The sequence below is a fragment of the Mastomys coucha genome, unplaced genomic scaffold (assembly GCF_008632895.1).
Source record: "Mastomys coucha isolate ucsf_1 unplaced genomic scaffold, UCSF_Mcou_1 pScaffold3, whole genome shotgun sequence".
Lineage (NCBI taxonomy): Eukaryota > Metazoa > Chordata > Mammalia > Rodentia > Muridae > Mastomys > Mastomys coucha.
In genome coordinates this window covers 65,630,988-65,652,107 of record NW_022196909.1, presented here as the reverse complement: position 1 = coordinate 65,652,107, position 21,120 = coordinate 65,630,988, and the positions used below count along the sequence as shown (strand labels likewise).

Sequence of the window (21,120 nt, the reverse complement as noted above, 5' to 3'; positions counted from 1 at the left end):
AGTACTGCAATATTTTAAACTATCTCCCTTTGATTCCAGCAAGTCTCCTAGGAATTTAAATAGGTCTCAGTAAAGGCAATATTGAGCCCATTCATGTGCTCAAGTCAGATCATTGTTCCTAATAATGGCTTTAAGTGCCTAGCTAGATCAGCACTTCATGTCTTGAATTGCTTGTCATTTCTTTATAAAGATGTTTCAGGGACCATTCCCTGGGATTACTCTTTTATTATTTTCTAACAAAAAGTAGCATTATACTTTATTAGTTTGTTGAAAGTCAGAAAAGAAACCTCTTTTATATTAGCAAAAACAAAATGCCTTTCCAGGCTCAGAGAATAAAGAGTAAAATCAGTCATGAATTGTAGTTTTGTAGGAGTTAATTTTTAAACTAGATGGTGAGCAGACTGTGATCTGTAATATATTCTGCCAGTGGCTTTAACCTCTATTTTATTTTTCCATTATACTTCGGCTTCGGTCTAGGTTGTCATCAGCTACCATGAGTAACCTATATAATTCGTAGAGAGAGAAAAGTTGCAGTTAGACTTAATAGTATGGTAGTCATGGAAGCATCCGTTATCTTCATCAAGGCAATTCAGATTTGATTATTACAGATCTGTGTTGAATACCAAACCAATGGAATAGTAGCTGTAGTTAAATCAGGGGATTGTCATTTCTATCAGATGATTGGGGCTGGCTTGGAAGAGACATGAACAGGCTGCGCTGCGTAAATGCTGTCCTTTCAGCAAAAAGAGAAAGGTCTTTCATGGCCACTAAGATGCAGCTTATTAGCTTGACGAATTTCAAACTATTTAACCTTAATTTTATTTCCTCTATACCCACACCAGCATGCAGGCATATCAGTATCTTGAGATGATATCTCCAAGGGGTGGTATCTAAGCATATCCGTGTTTTTCTATTAAGATAAAATTCATCCATTCTGTTTCTAACTAGATCTCTCAGAGAACATTGCATGCTGTGGTCCAAAGACCCAGTTGTACTTAAATTAAATGCCTAGGTGGGCATTAGAAAACGTTCAGACGTTTATAAACCATTTTAGTGGGAATATATGTAATTTAATATGTTAGAGATTGTAATATACAATTAGATTGTGATGAAAATGTTATGATTTTGTAAAATGAAGAGTTTACCACATTAAATAATTAGTACAGTTTAAAGAGTAGCTGCACACTTAAATGGACACACCCAATTTAATGGTTTGAGGACATTTCTGCCATACTATAAATAATATTAAATGACAGGCAAGGCAAAATTGCCACTTTTATAGAAATGTGCATTGGTCCTTTTTCAGTGGTCAGTTTGATGGTCATCCTTCTAATATTTTCATTGGCTGACACATTTTGGGTACTTATTAAACTCATGAATAAGATTAGATGACATAGAAATTGTTAACTTTAAAACAATTCATTTTTGGAGAAGGAGGACTCAGTGTGCCATCTAGTGGACATATTTAGATTTCTAGTCATCAAATATTTAGGATTTCTTTTACCTTTTCTCCACCTATTGTCCCTTGGCCTCATTTGATTATTCATGCTTATGTTATAAACCAAGTAATTATTCGATTTTGCTATAACTTTATCTCATTTTTGAAAAATATATTTGAAAGTAACTGAAAGCATCAAAAACCAATCTAATGGCACTAAAGTATTTGAACAACAATATAGTTTGCAATGAAATATATTTGATTTTTCTCAGTTTTGATCAGCTAAGAAAGAACCATTGGAACCAAAATTCAGGCATGATAATTATTAAATGTCTTACATATGGTCATTTAGTCCCTTTTTTGTATTTCTTTTTCGTTAGAGAAATCCAAGGCCAGTGACTTACCAGTTCCACCCCAATTTAGACTACTACAAAGCACGGGGAGCCGACCTTATGAACAAAAGCCGGTAAGTGTCTGTCCATTGGCAACAGTTGTGAATCACAACCTTCATGACATCATGTGGAATTTTATATCTTTCCTCAGGACGGCCTTTGAGACTTTAGCATGTTGAGGACAATATATGTAATGGATCTTTGTTTAAAGTTCTTTGAGGTATCATAAAGCAATGTTTTTATGACAGCGGTAATATGAGTTAATACAAGCACTATAGTTATCCACAGTCCGTATGTAGTACCCTCAGCATGCTAGGCCTAGAGAAGCCCCATGGCACAGCTGGACCACTCCTGAGCACTTACCTACGGGGCTCCCAACATCACGTCACAAAGTTACTTGCCTGTTAGCACTTAATGTATTTGTAGTAGTTTTAGAACTAACCTAGCTGTCCAATAGTATAGAAGTGGATAGAGAAAATGTAATATATATACACAATGAAATAGTTTTAAGCCACAAAAGGCTGGGAAAGGAAAAAGAAGGCAGTATTAGCAGGATATGCTCAACATATAACATATACTTGCATGAAAATGTCCTTTTATAACACAGAACCGTGTACAGTGAATACATACTATGAAATTTTTAAATATATCAAAAGAATTCATTTTGAAGTTACCAACTTCATATTTCTAACACTAATAAACCTGAATAGTTTCTACTTCGTATAATCTCTTTCTGTATCTTTACTGTTGAATGAAAAGAGGCATTTCTATGATGTATTTTTAAATTATTTCAGTAACAAAATTAAAATTGCGTTTCCCAATTGACTTTGAAACTACAAAATAAGCTTATAAATGCATCTTGTGTGTGCATCAGTGATTGCATACATAGAAATCTTAAGGGTCACTGTAGGAATAAAAAACCATTAAAATCGTACTTTTAAAAGAAATTAACATTGGCATAAAGGGTTGATGAACAGTTTTGTTCTTTCATAATACTGTACTTAGATGTCTCAAGAGTTAACTTGTCAAACCAAAACCATTTCAAATTAGAATGCAATTTCAAAGTTTACTCTAGAAAACAATGTTAGCAATGATAGATAAATGCTGCTAAGTTGTCCAAATTTTTTTCTTAAACATTTCCCTGTGTGTTAGCTTTTCTTGCGAATTTCAGCAGCCTAAATATACACTTCTAGAGTGCAGACATACAGTGTGGTTTGCATTAAAATGACTGCTGCTTAGCAGCTAGCGGTTGCAGGGCTGCAGAAGAGGACAGCCAGGAGGCTGCCTTAACTTCAACCTGAACCTTTCGGAACAACAGTAAAACAGCGCAGTGTTACTACAAAAGTGCCCGCCTTGATGGAAACATTTGTCTCTTACTTAATGTAATTATGAGATCAGCTCCATGGCCCATGAGACTGCCTGGAGCTCCGTTCTATTTGTTCATTTCATCTGAGTCTTATTTCACAACTAGTAACTAGTTCATTTAATTCAACAAATTTTATTGACTGTTGGATTTTGATTATTTCAGGCACCAAAGGTACCCATGTCACAGCCACACTCAAATCCTTACCATCAGAAACGCTGCCAACCCTTTGTTTTTGTATGTTTAGAAACTTAGTTGTTGGATGTTTAAAAGAAAAGGGAATATTAGGTTCACGTAGTATATAATGTCCTTTTTTTCCATTGGAAACCCCCTATCCCATCCTCCCTCCCCTGCTTCTATGAGGGTATTCACCTACCAACTTCCACCTTCCCGCCCTGGCATTCCCCTACACTGGGGCATAGATCCTTCACAGGACCAAGGGCCTCTCCTCACACTGTTGTCCAACAAGGCCCTCCTCTGCTATATATGTGGCTGGAGCCATGAGTCCCTCCATGGTTTAGTCCCTGGGAGCTCTGGGGGATCTGGTTGGTTGATATTGTTGTTCTTTGTATGGGGTTACAAACAGCTTCAGCTCCTAAAGTCTTTTCTCTAACTCCTCCGTTGGGGACCCCTGTGCTCAGTCCAGTGGTTGGCAGTGAGCATCTGCATCTGTATTTGCCAGGCTCTCACAGAGCCTCTCAGGAGACAGCTATATCAGACTTTTGTCAGCAAGCACTTGTTAGCATCTTAAATAATGTCTGGATTTGGTGACTGTATATGGGATGGATCCTCAAGTGGGGCAGTCTCTGGATGGTCTTTCCTTCAGTCTCTGCTATCTGGACACCCTAACATCTCTTCCCTAGCAGACTGCTTTCATGAAACAGCCAAAAACCTCAGTTTACAGCTATTTTACTTCTGCTCAGTCTCTTCCCGTGTTTCCCTCCTCTTATTAATCTTCCAGTCTTCTGGGTATCTGTGCTGCCATCTCCTAACTTCCCCTCCCTCCACTCCTACGCCGCGGCCGCACCCCCATCTCCTAACTTCCCCTCTCCCCACTCCTACTCCCTCTGTCCTCCCTTGGTTTAAGCAGTTACACCTGTACCTCTTCCTGTCTGCTCAGTGCTTCTTTCCTCTGGCCTTGCCACGCCCTTTCTAGGGAGCCCTGCCCACAGCCGCCTCCTAAAGGACAGTCGTTACTATTGTCAGGATGCCTTCTCCCTGTCCACTGCCCCAATACCTCCTGAGAATTTATCCTTAAAACGCAGCAGCATCCAGCTTGGGATGATCTGGTGTTTGGCCTGTGATAATGTAAGCTAGCTGAGGTCAGGTACTTGCTATCATAAGCCATGGCTGACATGTGGAGGACAGAGGACAACTTGAGGAAGTCGGTTCTGTCTGTCCACTGTGTTCTCAGGCTGGAGGACAAGCACCTTTACCCACCCGGCCATCCCTCTTGCTACCAATGCCATGGATATTTTCAAGCATATACACCAAAAAAAAATAATAATCTTAATCAAAAGACAAATAAGAGATTAGGAAAATGTTACATATACAACAAAGCATAAAATTGTTAATGAATAAAGAACATACACAGTTCAATAAAAAGCACAAGATTTTTTTTTTAATTATTCACTTTACATCTTGCTCATTATCCCTCTCCTGGTCACCCCCTCCCACAGTCCTTCAACTCTGCACCCTCCCCTTCTCCTCTGAGAGGGTTAGGGAGTCCCTCTGGATGTCTCCCCTACAGTGACACATCAAGTCTCTGAGGCTAGGTGCATCCTCTCTCACTGAAGCCAAAGGCAGCCCAGCTAGAAGAACATATCCCACACACAGGCAACAGCTTTTGGGATGGCCCCTGCTCCAGTTGTTCAGGATCCACATGAAGACCAAGATGCACATCTGCTACATATATGCAGGGAGATGTAGGCCCAGCCTGTGTATGTGCTTTGGCTGATGGTTCAGTCTCTGAGATCCCCAGGGGTCCATGTTAGTTGACTCTGTTGGTCTTCCTGTGGAGTTCCTGTCCCATTAGGGGCTGCATTCCTTCCTCCTATTCTTCCATAAGAGTCCCCAAGCTCCATCCACTGTTGGGCTGTGGCTGTCTGCATCTGTCTGAGTCAGCTGCTGGGTGAAGCTTCTCAGAGGACAGCATGCTCCTGTCTGTAAGCAAAACAGAGTATCATTAATTGTATCAGGGATTGGTGCTTGCCCATGGAATGGGTCTGAAACTGGGCAGATTATTGGTTGGCCATTCCCTCAGTCTCTGCTCCATCCCCCATCCCTGCATTTCTTGTAGACAGGATAAATTTTCAGTTGATAGTTTTATGTGTAGATTGGTGTCCCTATTATTCCTTTGGGGTTCCCACCTGGCTACAGTCTCTTCAGGTTCCATATCCCCAGTGTAGTGACTCACAGCTAAAAACAACCTGTTTGATTCTTGGGTGCCTCTCTTATTCCAGGTCTCTCTGTTTCTTCCTAGAGCTACTCTATACCCTACCACAATTCAGTTGCATATTTCCAATCACCTCCTGTTCCTCCCCACACATGATCCTGAACTCCCCCATTCCCTTCTCCATCCCCTCTCCCACCCATTTCCCTACCTCCATCTGCCACTTATGACGATTTTATTCCCCCTTCTGAGTGAGATAAAAACATCCTTGCTTAGGCCTTCCTTCTTGTTTAGTTTCTTTGGGTCTGTGGAGTGTAGCTCCCCCCCCCCACTTTCCTAGACCCCTTCCAGATCCTTTGTCTGTACTCAGTCCCTGGAGAACTGAGCCTGCATCATGACTCTGCTTATCATGAAGAGTCTTTAATTCATGGCTTCAGTTCTATTCCTTCTCTGGACTCATATTTCACCACTTATTTATTTATCTTGGATGTCCAATGTACAGTCTCAAGTGTAACTCTTTTCAGAATGAATTATTGATTTTTACCTCCATACCCGTAAACCCACACCTGCTTGCTGCAGGGTGGTTAATAAGACAGAAGGGGAACCCCATTGTGGGGAGTAGTACTACTCAGAGTCCTAAAATCATCTTTGACTCCTCTGTTTTATCCCATATCACACATCAAGTCCACCAGCAAATCCTTCAAAATGTAACAAATGCCCTGCAGCAAACAGGACCCTCTCTGTGCTTCCAGAATCAACAGGTCATCATGGCTCACCTGCTGCCAGCATCAACAGGTCAGCATGGCTCACCTGCTGCCAGCATCAACAGGTCAGCATGGCTCACCTGCTGCCAGCATCAACAGGTCATCATGGCTTACCTGCTGCCAGCATCAACAGGTCATCACGGCTCACCTGGCCCTTTAGCTCCCTGCTAGCCTTTCTGCTTACTCCCTTTCTTGTAGAAACCATCGACTACTCAGAGCCCCTTAAAACACCTAAGGCAAAATCCAAAAATGTTTTCCCATGCCTTGCAGTGAATAACCCCTTACTGTGTTCTGTAAGCAAGCCCAATAAACTCATTGGTTCCCAGGGTGAAATTTTGGTGGAATCATGCCCTGGTTTGTAACTAGATACATTGGATTTTAACAACCACCACCTAATGTTGGAAGGTCCTCTTCATGATACCAAAGAAAAAATAATAAGCACAGAGATCCACAGCTGAGCAATGTGCAGAGTATGAAAGACTTTGGAGGACTCAGTTCTAAGTAGAATGTGTTCAGGAAAGCCTTTCCCTCAAGGATTTCTCCCAGATTCTTACCCACCTTGGTATGTATGTGTGTGTGTGTGTGTGTGTGTGTGTGTGTGTATGTGTGTGTGTGTGTGTGTGTGTATGTGTGTGTGTGTGTGTGTGTGTATGCATGTATGTATGTATGTATGTGTGCTTAAAAAAATCACCATCTTACATCATATACTCTAGTCCTCTGGTTCTCACAGTCTTTCTACCACCTCTTTCATACTGTTTCTTGATACCTAGGTCACTGCAGGTTATATAGTAATATCTTTTTATGAACAGAAAAAAATTAATTTTGATGTCCCCCATGTTCTCAGTGTCATTTGTTTTCCAATTCTGTAATTCACCTCAAATTAATTTTTGTATATAGAGTGATATAAGAGTTGAAGTTTGTCATTTTTACACCCTGTGCAAATCCTTAGTTACTCTCCTGGTGCTATGAAGAGACACGATGTCCGAGGCAGCTGATTTTAAACAATTTTAATTGTGGCCTTGCTTACGTCCAGAGTCCATGGTCATCTTGGTGGGAAACATGGCAGCAGGCATTCTTGGAGCCTACATTCTGATCCAGGCAAGAAGCAGGAGGCCAACACCCCTAGTGGCATACCACCTCCAACAAGACTGCACCTGCTAATCCTTCCCAAAATGGTCAGCAGCCACATACCAAGCAATCAAATATATGACGAGCATATGGGGCCCATTCTCATTCCAACCACCACTGATACATAGGCCAACTTTTCAGCACCAGTTGTTTAAAGGCCTTTCCTTTTCCCATTGAATTAAATTAAATTTTTGATTGCTACACATATCTGAGTTCCTTTTTGGACTCTCCCTTTTCTCTTAGAACACACTAGATTTTTATTATGTATTTTTTTAGGAAGTGTTGATATTTAGGTAAGCTGTCTTCCCATTTTTCTTCCTTCTCCTCATTTGGCTATTTTTCAGTCTTGAGTTTTTAGGTAACTTTTATGATCAACTTTTGGATTTGCATACTTTTGGAGAGATGTTGGCAAGAACAGAATTAGACCTATAGAGTTTGCAAAGAACTGACACCGAGGAACCTAAATTCTATCTTCACATTTCTTAGCTATTCAAAAAGTTGATATAGCTACCTAACATTTTTTTTAAATAAGAGAAAACAAATTCTCCTTTCCTGTGTCTTTATTTTTACAGTATGACTGCTGTCTTTTGTGGGCTCATATTTTCATCATGCTTTATTCAGTACTCCTCCTGCCTTGAGGCTATAGCCATTCTCCACAGAGACTGGGTTCAGTGGCCCTGCCTTAAGGCTCTAACTGTTCTCCACATAGGACTAACCACAGCTGCCCTAAATCATTTGTAAGGTATTTGGTGATTCTCAAACTGTGGAAAGAGGGACAAAGAGAAAAAGGAAACTTCTTAGTGAGTAAACAATTCAGAATTGTGTGCTGTCTCCTAAGCGAGAGGCTCCTTGCCTTTTAAGACAGTGAGTGTAAGCTGTGGTTACATTCTGGAATGATTCATATGGCTCTGGATCATAAGACCAGAAAATAAAGAATACCACTCAAGAAATAGAAGTATTTATTCCTGTGGATATATCTTGGGAAACTTAATGGCTTTATATCCTATGATTAATGCCTAGCTGCTACTTACTCGTTATTGTTAGTTTAACCAATGTTATAAATTGTTCAGACCCTATTAGGTAAGCTCCAGGGCATATCTTACCCTATCCACTATCAGTGCCAGTGCTCCAGGGCATACCTTACCCTATCCACTATCAGTGCCAGTGCTCCAGGGCGTACCTTACCCTATCCACTTAGCAGTGCCAGTGCTTTTGCCCATAGTAGTTACTACTTCTTTTGCCTTGCACCATATTGGGAAACAGTCTATCTGCCAGGTGGTAGGGGACTTGGAGTCCTTGGGGTTCAGGAAGGCATTGAGACAGGGTCTCTTGTGTCCCAGGCCAAGGCTGTCCTTTGAATATTACTCTTCTGCCTATTCCTCACAATCTATCAGACTGTGGTCTTTAGAACAGTATGAAAATGTTTCCCTTACAACCCGAACTCTTAACTTTATCTTGTACTTTTAATAACATCCTATAAAATCTGGGGTTCCTTGAGATGGGAAGTGACTCCTCAGCTAGGTGTGGTTTCTCACCCTTTAACCCCAGCACTCAGGAGGCAGCAGCAGATGAATCTCTCGGAGCTTGAGGCCTGCGTATTCTACCTTGCATGTTCCAGGACAGTCAAGGCTACATAATAGAGACCCTGTCTGAAAAATAAAGATGAACTGAAAACTGCATCAGAATGCAGGGGAGAGGATACAAACTTTTATTTTTATTATGGGGATCTTTTTTAGGATTTTTTGTTTGTTCACTTTGTTAAGGAGAAGGCTTGTTTTTTATTTAAAGCTTCAGAAAGGCTTTAGGTGGTGGCTGGAAATGGGTCGTGACTCGAGCACATAAGGTAGTGAATGCTCTAGAGTTCTTTAAAGCAAGAGAGGAATCACAGATTAGAAAAAGCAGAATCACCCATTTCCAGTCACTGAAACTGAGCCAAAGGAGTCCCAAAACAGTCCAATCAGAACTGATTTATGATGCAAGTGTTTCAGACAGATTCTTGCTTCTTCAGAAAATGCTGCTGGCAAAGGTAGTGCCAAAGTCTAAGTTCTCCACACTATTTTCAATCTTTCTACAGCAGACCATACCATAGAGACTGAAGTCACAAGGCTTTGGTTAGTCTAAGTTCTCCACACTGTTTTCAGTCTTTCTACAGCAGACCATACCATAGAGACTGAAGTCACAAGGCTTTGGTTAGTTGATGTCTTGTTAACTGCAGGTTCCTCTGGCTGTTTCTTTCAACACTGTACATCACACTCCATTTCCAATCCCTGATTCCCTTCAAATCTGACAACTGCATTGATTCCCGGGACTTCATAGCACACTCCACAGCCACTAGTACTGTTGCAAGGTATTTATTAGTTTATGTGAAGAATGGTGCTAGTTTATTCAGCATTTAATTGAATAACTTTGGGGTAAAAACTGTCATGCCTGAAAATCAAGCCATGGGAAGCATGCTCCTTCTGGAAGTGTATCTTAAAACCCTTACCTTCAAGGGTGGGTTGTAAAGATAATGTGCTCTGCAAGTTCTGAGTACTAGATGAAGAAGAACGTTTTTAAGACAAAAACATTTTTAAAAGAAGCTTATCTCTTTTTAAAAGCTGTTCAGATGAAGAGAAAAACCTCACAGACATTCTTGATCTATATGTTTTTGTGGTTATTAGTGGTGATGAGGATACATTAACCATACTCTCTTGATAATGCTATAGCTGTTTCTTGGTACTTGTACCAACATATAAATTTCACAACTGGCAATATGGGAATTTGACTAGTACATTTTTGTTTATCTAAAGGGGTAACAGCATTATAAACTTCTTCATATCTTTGAATTATGGATCTTGATTTACACACAAGCAAGACTGAAATGCAGCTGAACATGGCCGCCACCCTTGTGCTGGTACTCACTAGGAACAGGCACGCGTGCAGACTGCCAGGCGGCAGCAGCATAGTGACCGCCTTGTTTGTCCAGCACTGATGAGCCCTCCCACTTTATTTCAGTCATTGTTTCATTCAGTAAACATGGAGTGAGAACCCTCTCTTTTGCCACCTATGCTATGTACAGATTAAGAACCCTCTGTTTTGCCACCTATGGTATGTACAGAGTAAGAACCCTCTCTTTTGCCAGCTAAGCTATGTACAGAGTGAGAACCCTCTCTTTTGCCACCTATGCTATGTACAGAGTGAGAACCCTCTCTTTTGCCAGCTATGGTATGTACAGAGTGAGAACCCTCTCTTTTGCCAGCTAAGCTATGTGCAGGGTGAATGTTCTCTGATTCACTAGGAAGCTGGCAAAAGCTGAGAAGTGAGAGGTGCTTAAGCACTGTGTATAGTTACTTGCACTAGGAAACATTTTAAACAAAATTTTGGAAAAATGATAAGTAGCTTAGTTCTGCAAATATGGAACTTGATGTAAAAGGGATCATTTTAATTAATTTCATTACATTATTTTTATACTTCGTTGGGAAATAAGTAAATAAATCTTTGTTTAAAACTCCTTTAAATTTAAGTAGTTCTTTTCCACTTCAGTGTAAACCCTCAAGTAACTAGCCCATAACAATAGCTAATGCCATGTGAATCGACTTTATGGAAGGGAGAAACATAATGGCATTCCTCTTTATTACAGAACTATAGACTAGTTCTGTTCAGAGTGACAGCTAGTAATGCCAAGCATAGAGCTGCCACCTGAAAAGGAGAGGTGCTCTGAAGGTGCTGCCAAGTAGATATGGGAGAAGGGAATGACAGTAAAGTCAAGGTAACTAACCCTAATAGACTGTTTCCACTTCTACGAGAAGAGGCTGTGTCTACTAATGATTCGAGAAGTTCAAATAGAAATGTTGGTATTTACAACCTTCTACAACTAAATTGATTTATGATCATAATTAGTCTTTGGCATAATAGCCCTGAGATACACTGTAAAACTGAATCATTTGAAAAATAACAATATTTATTTGGTGATCTCTTTGCCAGGCATATTTATAGCACAGATCTTCTCAAACCATGGAAGACAAGGAAGTCAGTGTGAGCCAGGAGATGGGTGAAGGTGGGGTGATTAGAGGTTGCTACCTACTGGACAGTGGACTATGATAGATGTGGACTTTTAGAGAAGATGCCTGACCCTTTGTAGGTCTCCTTCATACTGCACAGCAGTTTTAAATCATGCACATGTCTATGTGGTTTTATATTAATATGGTTTGGATATAATATAGTCCTCCCAAAAGCTTTATGGATCTGACTTGGTCCTTAACTGGTGTTTCCAACCATTGGGAGTAATTAGATGATGTGGACCCTGGCTTAGTCAGTGTATTAGTCATTCATAGATTCCTAATAAGATGACATTACTGGAAGATGGTAGAAAGTAGGAGGTCGCAGAGAGTTGGAGTTTCTGGCTGGGCCCGTGAGGTCTCTCTTCTTGCCACAAAATCAGCAGCTCTGCTCTGTAGTATGCTCCCAACCACAGTGACACTCACGGCGATGGGACCAGCTACCTTCTGACTTAAACCATGAGCCGAAATAAACTTGCCCTCCAGTCAGTGGCCGTAGGGACACAAGTACAGCCCTACAGTGACACTCTTGGCAGCATAAATGTTAGAGATCTTAACTGGTCTAAAGCTGATCTTTGTCTTCAGCTAACAAAGTAATTTTAGGACAAGCCAGTATAAAACAGAGTTGCATTTTATCTAAAAGGAGATTTTCATAAGTATTTTAAGTCCAAAGATAAGAGGCAAAGACACTTGGAAAGAAAGACACACCTCAGAGGATGGGTAGAGCTTCTCACACACCTCAGAGGATGGGTAGAGCTTCCCACACACCTCAGAGGATGGGTAGAGCTTCTCACACACCTCAGGATGGGTAGAGCTTCTCACACACCTCAGAGGATGGGTAGAGCTTCTCAAAGAAGAGTCCTGGTTTGTTAAAAGACATGTGGCTCTCACATTACATCTCAAAAGCTTGCTAACAAGTTCCCTACCTGCCCTGCCTGTGTTTGACATCTGAGTTGTAAATGGCTCCAGAGATGTCTTAGATGGGAATGTCATCTGATAAAGTAAAATCAGGAGCCACCAGGGCAGGATGTACATGGGTTTCTAGTGAAACTACTGGAAAGTTATAGGTATATAGTTAGGAGAAGAGAAAGCCGCTGAGCAAATGGTGTGAGATCTGTTAAAATCCTTGATTCTTAGCTGGCTACAGGCATCTAACAGGCTCTAGGACAAGGGCTTCCTTTCCTTCTTATGTCCTAGCTTCCTCTCAATTCCTTAACTTCTTCAAAGCAGGCATTCTGTCACAGCTAAGAAAGACAGACTAACACATGCTTCTTTTTTCTAAAATAGCCAGGGAGTCTTCTTGGGCAGCTGTACCCTCAGAAAGGAGCACAGTTTGACCCAGAATGAGCCTTGTGGAAGGAATGACTGATGATGCTCATTTTCCATAAGGCACGTTCCTTTTCAGTGGCCACATTAAGTTTGTACTTATTTATGTAGCTGACTTAGTAAGCAGGCCTTTTCAAGGCTAGACATGTTTTATTCAAGTGGAATATGTGAAATGCATTATCCTCTAAGGTAAATAATGTTTTCCCCTTCACCTGATTTTCTTTTTTCCTCCAAGGACCAATGCCAGAGGTGCTCCCCTGAATATACACAAGGTCTCCAACAGCTTGATTAACTTTGGAAGGAAGTTGATTTCCCCAGCCTCAGCTCCAGGCAGTATGGGTGGCCCTGTACCTGGGAGCAACAGCAGCAGTTCCTTCTCAGCTGGCATCCCCACCAGGACCTCCACAGAAGCCCCAAGGCATCATTTGCTGCAACAGCAGCAGCAGCAGCAGCAGCAGCAGCAGCAGCAGCAGCAGCAGCAGCAACAGAGACTGATGAAATCTGAAAGCATGCCAGTACAGTTGAACAAAGGTAGGAGAAAGCCCAGTAAATCCAAAGAACCTGAAGTGTAACATGAGATTTTCTCACTTGCCTGGGAGAAACCAACATCTCAGAAGCAGAAATCCATGAAATCTTAATTTTTTACAAATCTATTGTAAATGATCCTTTAAAGTTAGAGATTAGATATTGTGTTCCTCTTGATTATATTTTATGAGGTATTTGACAACGTGTTCTTTAGCATTTGTATCTCAGTTTGGTTTATATTTTGTTATATTCATGCCCATCTTGTACGACGGTGGGAACAGTCCCAGCATGGACCTCGTCAGCTGACCGTGTTCTCTGATAGCTTCGTAAGAAGCTCTTCTGAATCTTGATCTCTTTCAGAAGAGTCTGAGATGGATAGGCCCAGTAACATGGGCTGTACTAGTCACAGCAGTTAGCAGTGTGTCATGGTTTAGAGGAAAGTTTGTGGTCTCTCATCTCACCCACCAGTGTCATGGCTAAGGAAACCTTTAGGTTGAAAAAAGCAGCTAGCCAGGCAGTGGTGGCACACGCCTTTAATCCCAGCACTTGGGAGGCAGAGGCAGGTGGATTTCTGAGTTCAAGGCCAGCCTGGTCTACAGAGTGAGTTCCAGGACAGCCAAGGCTATACAGAGAAACTCTGTCTCGAAAAACTAAAAAGAAAAAAGAAAAGAAAAAAAGAAAAAAGAAGCTAAACAAAAGCTTTAGCATCCAAAATGAGCATTCAAGTCCATACACTAAATGGTTCCACCAAAAAAAAAAAAAAATGGGTACAAGACCAGAGAAAGCCTTTGAGATGACGGAGGTTGCTGTCCTGAGCACTCTCACTGTCCTCATTTGATCAGGGGCCTGCCCCCAGGGTCCCCTCCCTTAAGCACTTTGTCCACAGAGAGCCTTTGCATTCTTAGTTAGAGCCTCCACACTTCCTTTCTGTAGAAAATGAGAAACAAACACATTTCTTTTTACTGATGGGACTATTAACCATACATTGGAAATAAGAAATAGCAACATGATAGGAAAACTGCACGGGAAGCATAGCAGTTGTAGACATTCAGTCACAACAGACATTCCACGCCTTACAGGAAGGCCTACAGCAATAGCAGCATTCAGTAGTTAGTGGTATCAATAGCAATGGAATGTCAGCACAAACAAAATTGAAACTACATTCTTGTGCTTTTCTTAAGGATATCACATATAAAATTATTGTAAAATTTTACATATTGGCATTTAAATTGGAGTTTAGTCCCTGGTGATGCCAGTTAATGTGTCATGAACATATGTGCACATGCATGTGCATCTGAAATGCCGTGCACATCTGTTCACATGCATGTGCATCTAAAACCTTCCACTGCTATCATCATGTTTTTAGTTCTTATATTACTTTGTCTGTATGAAATATTAGGTTTTATATGACTGGTATTTAAGGTTTATTAGAATATCCCGTTTACCTTCTATGAGAATATCTCATTTAAAATTACATTCTTCTCTTTTTAATGTAGACTGTCACACATGATTTAAAGAAAAGGAGACATCAAGTCATTAACATGTTGAAAATGTATCTTAATGCCAGGAGACATGCCCACTTCCAGAATGGAAATGAATGTTATTTTATATATCTCTTAATTGTACTGTTTTATTGTTCTAAACAAATATGATTTCAATATTGCTTTGATAACAAGCTTTAGTCTGTTGTAATTCTAACTGATGGCAGGCAAATGAGTCAGAGAATCTCTTAATGCTTTAGTTTAAATTTTCTGAGAAACCAAGCCAAATGACTATAGAATATAAAGTTGTTTCTCTAAGGAAATGTCAAGTATTAATATCACAGTAAGTGAGAAAGGAAGCGCATGAAGATGGGACAGTCGCTGAAGACTAATTCCCCAGTCATAAGGAGGCAGCAGCAGAGCATCAGCACCAGAGTGGAGCATGAGCAGCACAGAGCATTCTGAAGCTGATCCCTAGCCTAGGAGACATTGCCCTTGTTTGTTGTTTTATAGCTCTTCTACTTTGTTTCTGGTTCATTCTTCTCATGTGAAATCCCATCAACACCCCCCAGAAAACAACAACAACAACAACAAAATAACAACAAAAACTTATATTAACAACAAAAATCCCTGCTAGTGTTCCTACTTGCATAAAAGATCGACTAAAGTAAAGGGCCAAAAGAGCTATGTATAGAAATAGAGCTTCCGACTTTATGATCTTCCTCTGTTTACCTTTAAAACATAAACACTACCTAAGCAAGAGCTCAGAGCTGATGCTGGGGAGCCTGCAGTCTCAGGAGACCTGCGGTGCCTGAGGTGACCAGCGCACCTCCAGATCTGGCCTTGGTGCTGGATTCCCACACACCCTGCGCCTCCCTGACAGGTACAACCACAGCAGCCTGTCTGCAGGCTCGAGTTATAGAGAGCCCTCCACCGAGTGACAGCGTTTTCAGTGTACTCTGATGGAGAGTTCAAAGGTTGTTTGCAAAGATGGAAATGTGGCTTTTCTAGGTTGTAATGATTTGTAATTCTAAAGGGGGGGGTCACCCAAATGCATGCATGTGTAACTTAACGTTCATGGTGTAGTGTATGTGTCCACTGAGGGAAAGAAAATCAGCAGAGCTGCTATTCCCTCATCTTCTTAGTAATAGTTATCTTGAATATGAAAATGAGAAATCTATGTCAAAATGGGTAACTGGTATAGACTTGAAAATGTTCAGAAATTGTGCCTATCATTTATCAATTTAGTAAATGGTATTATGAAAACTTGGGTTGTGACCATTTCATTTCTACTTAAAGCATTTCTGTGGGATGTGGTCCTTTTCACAAATTTTATTTTGGTTATAGGAGGACAATTCTCTGTTCTGTTAGTTGATAGAAATGCTGTAATGACACAGTGTGACCATGCTACAAATCAGAGTGCATTAAGTGGCCAGAACACTGAGGGATGCTATTTCACTTAAAAATATACTTTTACTAAAATACATGTGTGTGTAATCTTCTGTAGTATTATATATGTTAATCATATTATTTTATATTATATAGTATATCATTAGTAATTATATATATTAGTAAAATGTATATATAGTTGTATCCATATATTATATAAAAGCTGAAGAAGCAAGCCTATTAAGTCATAGACTGTACACAGGAAATCTGGTGACTTTTAAAAGACTAGCTTTCTTTTATTTAGTAACCTCAAAATAGCCTTCAGACACTGCTGTCCCCAGGGGTTATTCTGAGAGCTGTGATGGTCATTGTTGAACACTGTTGCCCATAAACAGAAGAGCTGGAGGGACATCCAGTGTCTGGGTGCCCACTCTTGGTAGCATCTCCTTCCACGTTCCTTTTCTTCCTTGTCTGGCTCACTGAAACCTGCTCTACCATCTCTGTTTTCTTTTCTATATGCCCATCTGGTTTTTTTTTTTAACACTGCTTTATTATAAGCATTTACTATGGTTCCAATTTAATAAAATATTGCCTATAATAAAGGGATGTAGTACACAGATGCGTTTGAAAATACATGTGGTAAGTTTGAAATATTTTCACTGGGTAACATGAAATTAGAGCTTGCTTAGGGCTTTCTTATGAATTTTCTTTAAAGTTTAGTCTAAAAATATTTTTATTTTTACATTGGAAGAAAAAAGTTTTGAAAGAATGCCTGTTAATAAGTATTATATAACTTCCATATGAATAAGTCTTTTTTAAAAGATATATTAAAAACAAACTAATATTTGTAATGTCATAAAATCCACTCAAGAGAAGTCTTTATTGTTTAGGTTTCCAGTCCCTAGTAGAGTCGAAACTTGAGGTAGGAACTTGTGAGCGTTTCCTTTAATAAAAACAGAAGCACTGGAAACGCCCTTTTAAAGAAATTGCTTACTCTAAATTATGTCAGATGTTTTTCTAAGCTTTCACTGTGCTTTCTGTTCTATAAATTTTAAAATATTACATTGAGTAAGAAAGGCAAAAGGTTGTCTATTTTCCTTTTATCATATCTAATTATTTTTTCTTATGAAATCTAGGCGACATAATTACAGGAAGCGATGCTCAGGTTTCTGTTCCTGTCCAGGCTCTAACTGACCTCCAAGGTACAGTTGCCACATCCCTATCATCTGTCTATCATGTACCTACCCATCATCGCTCTCCAGTGCTCTCTCTCTCCCCCTCTCCCTCTCCCCCCCTTTCCCTCTCCCTCTCCCTCTCCCCCTTCCTCTCCCTCTCCCCCTCCCTCTTCTCCACCCTGTCCCTCTCCCTCTCCCTCTCCCTCTCCTTCTCCCCTCCCTCTCTCTCCCTCTCCCTCTTCTTCTCCCTCCCTCTTCTCTCATTTCTTGGCATGTGCTGCCCCACCCCATGCTGGCCACTAACACTGTCACAACTCTCTCCCAAACCCAGGTTCTGTCCTTCTATTCAGCCCACTGATCCACTACTATAGTTTGGCCACTAAGTGGCACTGTTGTGTAAAACAAAAGTTCCCTCTCAGGTCCTACTTTGGTGGCATCAGGCCCTGTTGTGGATTTTCTGTTCACAGTGAAAAAATCTTTTTCTTTGCCAAATATGATTCAAGCTATGTTTGAGGTCATTTGCACTGTTATGCTCTGTAGGGTGACTGACACAGGAGGACTTTTGTTACTGGGTAAATTCTCTGTAACAATATTTGGCAAATTGGTTATAAGATTTGTCTCCGTGCTATGTCTACCCATATTCCACCTAAAAAATCACCACCTGTCTTTTTCACAACCTGTTTTGGAAATATTTTAAGTATTGCCTTCATATTAAAAATTTTGTCATACAGTTTGACCCGTGCAGTTTAGTCACCATAAATAGTGAGTCATAACAGTATACAACCAAAAGCTGACATTTTAATATTAGCTGTGCGTTTAGCATAAGAAATAAAAGGTTATCCATTTTCAGGACTTCCCGTAGGATTTTTTAAAACATAAATACTTAAGATTACATCATTAATCTTTTTTCTTTGCACCTTTTAGGTGAAATATACATAATGAGAATATTAATGTTACATGGAAGTTTAGATTTCAAGATTCTTTCATTCAGATTCAAGCTAAAATTATAATAATACAATAATAATTAAACCTCATATCATGTTTTGCTTAATTTAAAATATCCATGTGCATATAATAAACTAATTCTATTTATACTAAAATACTATCCATCATTTCTCTTTTATTGAGATTTTGTACTCAACAATATTTATTGAACAGGCTTCAGTACCTGCTGCATGGCTAGCTTTTTTTTGTTGGTGCCATGGTTTCCCACAGTGTCCTGCCCTTCTTGGATGTTGCTCTTGCCATAGGCGTCTAGGACAACTCAGTCGGAACTGGCCCTTTTCTGAATGTGTTCAGAATCCCCTTTACCCCCACACCCTGACAGAGGCTGTCAGTCACATCCAGCCACCATGTGATGAGCCTGGGGCAAAGGGAACAGGAGACGACCTGCATCTCCTGAACTGGATAAGTCACTGCTTCCCTCGGCTCACTCGCTGCAGAGTGTGACAGAGAGGAAGTGGGAGTAAGCAGAAGAGTCAGTGCTCACAGCTGGACAGGAGCAAAATGATAAGAGGTGAGGAACACAGTGAATATCAGACTTCCAGGGGCCGCCAACTACATCCAGTCATATGCACAGTAGTTGGGTGGATTTTTTCAAAGAAAAATATGAATGTAAATAGGTTTGTGATTTTAGGGCAATAAATAATTTTTAGAAAATGATTGGACAGCTTTCTTTTGTATTTTGTATAGTAGATTGCAAAAGAAAAAACTTTGTTACTGCAAAATTTGTTTTTGGGAGGTTTAATTTCATTTATATCCTTTATATCTGTTTAGATTTTTCATTGCCATAATTGAAAGATTCTATTCCTCTGTATATTAACAGACATATACATTCAACACCCAGAGAGTCTCCATTACAGTGCTTGTTAGATTGTTTAAGTTTAAAGGAGAAAGCAGCCCTGGCCAGGTGGCCCCTGCCCACAGCCTCAGGGTCAAAGCAAAGTAACATCCAGCAGCCTACTTAAAAGAAATAAATGCAAAAACGGAGGAACCTCCCTCTCTCTGCTGACCCCTCCATGCCACACCCCCAGTAGAAAGCTTAGGTTTCACGTAGTTGCAGCTAGGGGGAGAAATTGAGGAGGAAGATGGGCGTCACCTTAATTTAACAAGAGCTCACCTGTCCGTAGTTGACTTCCCTTGGGGACCATCAAGAAGAAAGAGTTAACAGAAATCTCCAAGCACAGATGGTAAGCAGAAAATTAGTAGGGCAAGGAGGAGGAGGCTGGGTCAGGGGGAGGAGACAGTAAGAGTAAGAGACAGCTTCTCCTCCCAGGCAACACAGAAGGGAAGCTTTTAAAAGATGCTGTGTCAGCTCCTCTGGCTACTGTTGAGAGTGCCGAGTGGTAGGCCTGAGGTAGACACAGAGGTAGAGCTGCATTGTGTTCAGCTTAATTGTTATAAGACAAACAAATGACTTAGCTTGAAAATGTGATTTTATGGAATATTCTCTCAAAAAAAATTAAATAAATTATTATCCTGGTTGAGGTTGGTTTGGTTAGTTGGTTAGTTGATTTTTAGTTTGGGGGTTTGTTTTCTTTTGTTATTCTCAACTTGACAAAAAAAAAAGTTCTATGAGAAGAGGAATCTCAGTTGAGAAAATGCTTCCCTCAGATTGCCTATGCTCGAGGCTGTGGTGAATTTTTTTTTGATTGATGATTGATGTAAGTGGGCCTAGCCCTCAGACAGGTGGTCCTGAGCTGTGTAAGAGAACAGGCTGAGCAAGTCATCCCGAGCCAGCCAGTAAGCACCATTTTTCTGCAGCTCTGCTTCAGTTCCCACCTCCAGGTACCTAACCTGAGTCCCATCCTGACTTCTTGTGATGGAAGTTGTAAGTTGAGATTAACTCCTTCCTCGCCAAGCTGCTTTTGGTTGTGATGTTTTATTGCATTGTAATAGGAACCTAACTAAGACAGAAATTTTTCTGCCAGTCCTAACCATGGTAAGCCATATTATGGACAGGATTTCGGAAGGACTTTGGAACTCTGGGCTGTAAAAGCCACTGCATTCTCAGAGCTGTTGTGGAAACTTGGAAAATAATGCTGAGAGCAGTGCAGAAAATAGAGGCCTAGCTTGTGAAGTTTCAGAGGGAGCCAAACGCTCTAACAGGGCCATCTATGTGATATTTTGAAGTAAGAATCCATTGCTCTGATCCACTTGAGCTGAAGAGTCATTATGCTTAAGAAGAGAACATGATCACTAAAATGAACCCTTTGGCTTTGCTGGTTCAATTGATACTTGTCAGATGGGGCTGAAGAATCAGCTATGATTAAGATGAGACCAGAATTACAAAGGCTGTGGTCCAGAGCAAGCCAAAACTGTATCTTATAAAGACTCCCAGGCAATCCTGGCTTTGAAGACAAAATAGTCATGGAGAGCAGCTGAGATCTGGCCTGGTGACTGTGCAGCCTCTACTGGAGTTAGAAGCCCCAGGACTAATGAGTAGTAGAGAAAAGTTGAAGTTTGGAACCTTGTCTAGAGAAAGTCTATAAAGAGAGCCTAGGGGCAGTTAGTTAATGTACTTGCAGCCCTGTAGCAGTGGAGACCCAGCATACTGGGCATATCAATAGTATGGGACAACTACCAAGATGTGGAGCTGCCTGGGTTCCAGGCATCAGTCATTATACCATTGGAGTTTGGTTTGGCTTTGATTTCATTGTGACTATTTCCTGGTTCTTCCTTCTTTGCTTTAGAATATTAACTTCTTTTTT

The 21,120-nt window shown here is 40.5% G+C and overlaps 1 protein-coding gene across 7 annotated transcripts in view; it reads left to right on the top strand.

Moving 5' to 3' along the window:
* The window catches only part of Tbc1d5 (TBC1 domain family member 5), a 518,011-nt gene that overhangs the window by 425,902 nt on the left and 70,989 nt on the right, over nt 1-21,120 (top strand). For 5 of the 7 annotated variants that reach the window (XM_031348347.1, XM_031348346.1, XM_031348344.1 and 2 more), the window contains 3 exons: nt 1,819-1,904; nt 13,076-13,371; nt 17,372-17,437. In XM_031348347.1, the coding sequence (XP_031204207.1) occupies nt 1,819-1,904; nt 13,076-13,371; nt 17,372-17,437 (448 nt within the window). The remainder of the gene's footprint in view (nt 1-1,818; nt 1,905-13,075; nt 13,372-17,371; nt 17,438-21,120) is intronic. The other 2 variants (XM_031348350.1, XM_031348351.1) reach the window with 1 other exon arrangement.